The sequence below is a fragment of the Salvia splendens genome, chromosome 8 (genome assembly GCF_004379255.2).
Source record: "Salvia splendens isolate huo1 chromosome 8, SspV2, whole genome shotgun sequence".
NCBI classification, from domain to species: Eukaryota; Viridiplantae; Streptophyta; class Magnoliopsida; order Lamiales; family Lamiaceae; genus Salvia; species Salvia splendens.
Window position 1 is genome coordinate 33,683,585 of NC_056039.1, and position 8,243 is coordinate 33,691,827.

At 38.8% G+C, this 8,243-nt stretch overlaps 2 protein-coding genes across 2 annotated transcripts; one reads left to right on the forward strand and one right to left on the reverse strand.

Moving 5' to 3' along the window:
* Nucleotides 1–1,022: 1,022 nt before the first annotated feature.
* LOC121746141 (universal stress protein PHOS32-like) lies at nt 1,023–2,461 on the forward strand. Its single transcript, XM_042140055.1, has 2 exons — nt 1,023–1,779; nt 2,431–2,461. The coding sequence occupies exon 1, from the start codon at nt 1,023–1,025 to the stop codon at nt 1,767–1,769; it is 747 nt and encodes a 248-aa protein (XP_041995989.1). The 3' UTR covers nt 1,770–1,779; nt 2,431–2,461.
* A 565-nt stretch (nt 2,462–3,026) lies between these two features.
* On the reverse strand, nt 3,027–7,644 carry LOC121745214 (T-complex protein 1 subunit zeta 1). Its single transcript, XM_042139021.1, has 15 exons — nt 7,431–7,644; nt 7,264–7,327; nt 6,585–6,720; nt 5,981–6,132; nt 5,845–5,892; nt 5,605–5,697; nt 5,204–5,310; nt 4,992–5,106; nt 4,818–4,904; nt 4,251–4,455; nt 3,990–4,084; nt 3,753–3,821; nt 3,545–3,652; nt 3,338–3,456; nt 3,027–3,258 (listed from the first exon to the last, which is right to left on the reverse strand). Exons 1-15 carry the CDS (start codon nt 7,562–7,564, stop codon nt 3,183–3,185), a joined length of 1,608 nt encoding a protein of 535 aa, XP_041994955.1. The 5' UTR covers nt 7,565–7,644; the 3' UTR covers nt 3,027–3,182.
* Between the last annotated feature and the right edge of the window lie 599 nt (nt 7,645–8,243).

Consider the following 8,243-nt stretch of genomic DNA (forward strand, 5'->3'; position numbering starts at 1 on the left):
TAATCTATTATGATACTTTCCACAATTAGCAGCTGCGTGGAAGTCGGATTTTCGAACTTGGATAACACTCCGGTTTTTCTAAGCATTCTCGTTTAAATGGACTTGAAACGCTGCCGTTTTATCATTTTAATCAATTCAAAAGCTTCTTATTTGCATCATTTAAGTTTGAATTTTAGGAATTTATTGATATGAGGTTCGCAGTTTCGATTCACGGCTGTGATCTGCAACTCAACGCTATGTGGGAGCTATATTGGGGTTCACAACTCTCGAACCACAATTCAGACAATTTGCAAATTTAGATATTGGACGAATTTCTTTCTCTCTTATGACAATTGTGAATTATAAAAAAGCAATGATTTAATTACTTGTGTTTAAAGAGTTACATGATTGATCAAAAGTTAACAACAATTATGATTTTAACACCAAAATTTTCCAAAATATCACATATAGTAATAATATGTTTATAAAGTAAAATATTATACTCCATGTAATATGGTAAAATTCTACTTTGGAAGAGATCTACTATGAGAAGCTCTTTTTTTGAAAGCCAAGTTTGTTCACTTTAATGAAATACATAAGTGTCATGCGTCTTTCAATTGAATAGAATCGAGAGTCCAGAAGTAGATAAGTGTCATGCGTCTTTCAATCGAATAGAATCGAGAGTCCAGAAGCAGATGAAAGAGGAGTTTCTTACAAACTTGGATTATTAATAAAGAGCTTCCCAGATCGAGAGGCCCAATTCTCACAAAGTAGAATTCTTCCCATGTAGTAAAATGTAGTTGAAAATCACATCGAAACCGGCCCAAAGCTATACAACAACTGCATTGGGCCTAAATGAAGAACAATCGGTAAGGCCCAATAATCACAAAAGATGACATGGCGCCACGTAGGACAATGACATGGCTTCCACGTGGCGAGCTCCCCCTCTCCACCTTCAACTTCGGCAACATTCCGTTATCAAAATCCCTCCTTACTTCTCTCCCTCAAAACAATCCCACAGCCACAAACCGAAATCTCCGATCATGTCATCGCCGCCGCCTTCCTCCGCCGCCGCCGACCATCCCAAAATCCACATCAACCCCGTCCAGGTGAACACCTCCTCCCCCCGCTTCCCCCCTCCGCCCGCCACCCCGAACTCCATCTACGCTGCCTCCTCCCCCTCCCTCCGCCGCATCGCCATCGCCGTCGACCTCAGCGAGGAGAGCGCCTTCGCCGTGAAGTGGGCCGCCGACAACTACATCCGCCCCGGCGACACCGTGATCCTCCTCCACGTCCGCTCCACCTCCGTCCTCTACGGCGCTGACTGGGGCTCCTCCACCCCCACCAGCGCCGGCGCCGGCGGCAACCCCTTTACCAAGACCTCCCCCGCCGCCGCCTCCGCTGCCGCCTCGCAGCGGACGGAGGAGGAGCTCGACGGCCTCGCATCCAGGAAGGCCGGCAGCCTCGCGCAGCCGCTCGTGGAGGCGCACGTGCCGGTGAAGATCCACATCGTCAAGGACCACGACATGAAGGAGAGGCTTTGCTTGGAGGTGGAGCGGCTCGGGCTGAGCGCGGTGATCATGGGAAGCCGCGGCATTGGGGCGAAGGCGAGGGGAAGGAGGGAAGGGAAGCTCGGGAGTGTCAGCGATTACTGCGTGCAGCACTGCGCGTGCCCTGTCGTGGTCGTGAGGTATAAGCACGACGGGGAGGAGGACGAGGAGGAGGAGAGGGAGAAGGAGAGAGAAGAGGAGAATGAGTTCCATGATGCCAATGATCAACTCACCAAGTGAATTTTATGAGGTTAGTGTCTTTTACTTTTTTATGATTAATTAATGCGTGCGTCTGACTAACTGAGTTGCGCTGGTAGAATGATTTGTTATTGTTGTCAGTGTTTCTAAATACCACCTCTAATAGCATGTGTGTGCATAGAATGGATGAGTGTTTTGGTGTAGTTCATGCAAGAAAGAAACATAACAATATTAGAATTATAGGATTTCTAGAATATGTGTAATGTTTTTAGATTGACGGTTGTACTCACAAACTAAAACAAGTTTTCCAATGTGCTTATTATAATTAACATTTTTTGGTGTGGACTAAGTTAGGGATTCTTTATGTCAACAATCGAGGTTCTTTGTAGAATATGTATAGATGGCGTTTGATTTGCTGAATCTATACTACTCCATAAGATTGAATCGTATGAATGTTGTTTGATTGAGTAGATATGGTCTTATACTTAATCTCAACACAATGATACCTAAGATTATTCTCAGCTTATAAATCCTGATATTCTTCCTCTATTATGACCAAATTAATCCCAATCTCAAGATAAGTTAATCTTAAGCAATCCAACAAGGGTACATGCATTTTTTCTATTGAAAGACAAGTATGTTCAAGTTATAAGTTGTAACTACTAATGCTTGAATTCTCCATTTTTTTAAATTTTTTTTGCAGTTATCTTGTTATAGATTCAAGAGAGGCCGGAATCAGAATGCTAGAGTTTGGATTTATTAGCCCCAAATGCTAATTAGTCACAATATTATGCCCGACAGCAAGTTATGTCTTGAAGAAATAAATTTTTCGTTCATATGAATCTTATTCAAGCTATCTTATAGTTTTCAGTTTGTATTTTTACGTTTCAAGAATCATTTAAATCTTAAATTTGGCCGTCCATTACTGACTGAATTTCGAGTTTGTTTAATTACTTATCAAATACTCCATGTTGAATTACTTTTATTACTGAGATACTTTTAGTTCAGCTTGATCATGTACTCAAATATGGGTAAAAGTTGCATAAGAAAATTTTGTGGCTCTGCAAAGCTTCACCTAAAAAGTTGAGATATTAGGCATTTGAAATTACATTTCTTCATATATAAAAAGTTTGAGATTATCTTGTTATGGATGTCTATGCAATAAACTTGGCTCACATCAGTTGGGTTCACAGTCCAAATGAACTTTTTTGCTTAATAAGCTTGTTTTCTGGGATGAGTTTCTCCAAATGAACATGAGTCACATACGCATACTATCTTAACACCTCACGAAAATCTGTATAAATAAAAAATACTGCCATCTTCAAACTCGTAAATAATTCCAAGCACATTTGTGAGCAAAAATTCAAGAGACCATTACAGAACAGATAAACTAAACAATATTAGCAAACACAGCATTACATCTGTGTGAGAAAACATGAAAAAACTCACTACAACCTAGCTTGGTTTCCGCATGTTACGGCCAGCACGGATCACCTCGTCCACAAGCAGCAACTGTGACGCAATCACAGGCCTGCAATTTCACCAACAGGTATAAGAAATGGGGCAACAAAATGAGGGCTACATCACACAATAAGTTTCTTGGCATATACCCTGAGTTTATAAGCTGACGCTTGACAGAGTAATTGTCAAAGATGCCCGCCAGTTGAGGGTCAATGGGTTCTCCCGTGTGAAGATTAAGTCCGACTACATTACCCTTATCATGTTCTCCCTGCAAAGAAAGAGGCAGTGTCGAGTGATGAACATAATTTAGATGTTCAACAAATTAGCACAGCTTGGAGATATTAGGCAATTTTTACCGTGAGTTCAATTATCACATCCTGGGTGTCAAGACCAGAATTTTCAGCAAGTATCTTCGGAACCACGAGAAGCGCATCAGCAAAGGCTTCCACACCAAGTTGAGCACGCTATTCAAAGTTTCAACAGCATCAGAGCAAATCCCAGAAAAGAAGCAGAAAAAATGATGAGTTCAAAGATATTGGATTTGCAAAGACGGAAATAACATACTCCTTTAACAGTTTTCTTGACTTCATTAACCAGGTATTGTCTGGCTGCCACCTCAAAAGCACCTGCACCCTGTGATACACAGAAGATAATAGAGATGAGATCGTAAGTTTATTGCACATACAACAAAAGGTGTCAACTCCGAATCTTTAGCATCACCATTGAGAAAGTATAATGTCACTAATCAAGGTGTAATATCTCCATTAAAATCACAAAAACTCAACATATTTATCAACTCACCAGTACAATAGCTTCGTCTTCAATAGTATTTTTCACTGCCCTCAGACCATCCCGAACAGCATCTTTAATCTGAGCAATTGTATGATCATTTGGCCCTGCATATGAAGAGTGCATTAGTTGATATCCAATCAATATAACCAAATGTTTTCAAGCACAATTGAATACGAGTACAATAAAAGTAAAACAATTAACAGAATAAAGGATACCATAGCAAACAGGCATCGAGACACAGAATTTATCAATATGAGAAACTATAAGTACCTTTAATGAGAATTGTACAGGAGTGGGGGTTTTTGACATTTTCCACGAATGTATACTTCTCTTCTCCCAATACATGTTCATTGACCAAGCCAGCCCAACCAAGGCAATCAGGGGTTAAGTCATCAACTGAATTCACAGCCTCTCCTCCACAAGCCAAAACCAATCTCTCCATGTTTCTCCTTTTCGCCCTTCGCAAGGCAATTATCTAAAAGGTGTAGAATAAACCAGAACAAACAGAATTAGGACACAAAGTTATGAAACAAATTTCAGTATAAACCCATCAAAATCAATAAATGATATCGACAGCAAAATTCAATAAGTTAGATAATGCAGAAAACATCCAAATTGGAATAACAAGTAAACCAAATTCCCTTGGATTTCCTTTAATAGATGTCAACTGGAGGACCCCCTTCTCCTCTATCTTCTTTATCTTTCTATACTAAGGAGGAAAGGGGGGCTCACTAACTCATTGACAGATCAATTAAGTAGAATTTGATGCCTAATAGTGAGTAGAACTATGAGAAACAATGAGTCATATTTCAGTCAAACTTAGTAAGGGTAACTCACTCCAGCTCGAGCAAGAAGATCCAATGATGGAGGATCAATCCCTTTCTGATTGAATACAGCAAAGTTGCTGTCATTGTCAGCACACACCTGAAAGAAACACTAGGGATTATCATCTTTGACTTGAAAATGTTGTAAATAATCGGTCATCCCAATGGCATATGGGGACATAAGAACCTTATTCTTTAAATCAATAATCTTTTGGACCCTCTCATCAACAGATCTCCTTTCTGCTGCAACCATTGCTTCTCTCTGTTCTGCGCTCGAGTAAAAGAATCCTGCATTTACTTCACTGATAATATATGGTCAATCTTACAGATCAGATCACAGATATCACAAGAACTAACTAAGAAAGCAAAAAAACAGAAGGCACAACACACAAAAGTTACCTTTTTTCGTACTCTAGTGATACGTTACAAGTCAAAATGTAACAGTTCTCTGCTCGACGTTTCATATCTGGATGCCTTGAGCCATGGTCAAGAACAAGGCCTTCAACCTAGACAGTGGTAAGAAAATGAGTACGATCACATCAGTGATAAGTAAAAATACAGACATCACTATGCAATATGACACATCAACCAACAGACACAAGCTCAAGCAAACAAATATCCCAGAACACAACCATTGAAGCAGACATAACTTTAACTAGAGCAATTGTATATGACAAGGGACAGACAATATTCCTAAAGGATACTCTTTAAAAGCAATGTTTACACATATAAGTAACAAAATCATATTCAACACTTGATTGCAAGCTTCAAAAGAGTAATATGTCATTTAAGTAACATACCAAACGAGTATCTACATCAAACTTGTGGCGCATGTGCATTATCTCAACCATAAAAAGATCAATAGGCTCTTCAGGCTTGCGGATGCAGAGAACCTGCAACATCACGAGAACATCTTGAAATTCGAAAAGAAGGCAAGTGGCTATTTACTTTAGGTGTATAATTGCATATGAGCTACTTTCAAACATCAACGTTGCCTATGAAACTAGGATGTGAAAATAAATTAGAATTTAAGAACTTACAGCATTTACTACAATGTCAGTTAGTTGGTCAGCCAGTGACTCGTATAACTGCACGAAAACAAACAGGTATACGGAGTGTAAGTATACTATTTAATAGTTATAAACATTACTCACAAATAGAGAGGCTGAGGAAAACCTTTGTCCTTAGTGCTGTTCTTGCCACCATCTTGAGTATCTCTTTATCAGGTTCATCACCCATCACTACAGGAGTCTTGAACTTTTCAAGAAACTGGAGTGTTGCTCTTTTAGCTATTTCAAATCCATCAACAAGAACACGTGGATGCATTCCTACAATAGGATTGCTCAAGTTTCAGAATTACCATTCATTTTCACTATGTAAAAATTGCAACTGGTTTAAACATATCGTGAAATGTAGCATTTTCTCCACAAGCCCGAACCATATTAACATAAAGACTCCAGGATGTACAAATAGCCAGACAAGTGCACATAAATTTGCAATTTTATGCAAATAGCATTAAATACCATCATTAATAAAGAAACTTTTATGCAGTGAAGGGATCAAAGAAGGTTATCGCATACGCCATAAAAGGCTTCCTATTACACTAACACTAGTACTCTTTCTGGAAGGAACTAAATACTTCACTCTCCATCTCTCAAAGGTAATTACATTAGATAATCAGCGCAATGCCCAACACTAACAATATTGGGAAAAAAAAGTATCTATAACCCCATGAGAAGGAGTTATAGCCTGATATCTTAAGAAAGTTAATTCAGCTTACCTTCATCTATGTATCGCTCTGACTGTTTCATGAGCTCACCAATAAAGATAACAGTAGAAGTGGTACCATCTCCGCTTGTTTCATCTTGTGCAACAGCAGTCCGTGCAATCATTATGGCTGTAGGGCTTTGTATTTGCTGCGGAAAAAAAAAGATCCATACTTTAAGAATGAAACAGTAGATATACATTGGCATATTCACTTTGCTGCTAAAATTTCCAGCTTGAATACAAGTAATAAATCTCAGAAATTTTGTAAACTAAATGTTCATTCAATCGTTCGCAAGATAAGTGTGCCTTTCTTTCACTTGAGTATGTCATCTACCATTATAGCAATCCAAGTCTATTCTGATAATTTCCTCTCCCAGTAATATAGAGTACACTATGCTCAACCCTTACATCCAAAGGCCCTAACTCTCAACTGATGACAAACTTAAATTGATCCATGGAAAGAATATAACAACACCACTGCCATAATATGTTCTAACACACACTTCCCACAGAATATAAATTATAGTAGTACGTCAATACCAGTAGTATATATATAAAAATCTCAACAGTTAGTCTATTATGCAATTATTACACAAATATCAAATCAGATGCGTATATCTACATTCAATCAATAACTCCGAAAATACACACTTGATACGCCAAATGTAAAAAAACAAAGGTGCGAAACCAACCATCTCCTTCAATAGAGTGTTTCCATCCTTAGTGAGCTTAATATCTCCAGCTCCACCAACAAGCCTGCAAATACCAAAATCAAATCACCAAATGCAAATTACCAACAACACACCCCCAAAAATGTAAGCATAAAACACACACACGCCCGAGGAGAGTGAATAGCTACATTTTAATAGTTCCTTTCGGGCCGAGATTGCTTTTGAGCACATCCTGGAGGCCTTTTGCGGCATTGATGTTCATGTGAAGCGCATGAGACTTGTTCAGCACCTCAGCGTTCGGATTCAACACCTTCAACGACATCGTTGCGGTCTCGCACTCACCGAGAAACCGATAGCGAGAAAGAGCTGCAGTGATGCCGAAATGTTGAGCTAGATCGGAGGTTCGAGTAGGAGTTAGAGAGAGGGAGAAAGAGAAGAGAAGGGTTTTAAATCCTGGACCCGGGCCGGCGCTCTCAGCTGCGACTTAGACGGGCCGGGCCGTTTTAAATGGGTATGCATTTCTACAACGAAGCCCAGCATTTTTATTCAATTGTGGGTCAGAAATTTGGAATTGGATGGCCCAACGGGCATAACCCAAATTCACATACTTGAGTTTTTAATTGGTTATAAAAATGAGTTAAACTAGTTTATATGATAGTAATATTACATAGAAAAATAGGATCGAAGTAACTAGAAAGATTGTCATAATCACCTTCTTCTAGAAAGATCTTCTAAATACGATTAACTTATGGGTTTGAAATCATTAACTATATACTACGTTTCAAAACATCAAGGGATAAGGAAATATCCATGATCTAAATGACTGAAATCGAACTGAAATATTAAATTCAGTTCTGATTTTAGAATTTTCTAATTAGATCGGATTTTTTTATCTTCAAAATTTTGGATTTTTCGGTCCATTTCGAACTGGTTTATTTAAACAGAAAATATCTGAAAATCTGAATTATTTTATTAAATATTTTTATTTATTTTGGATTTTC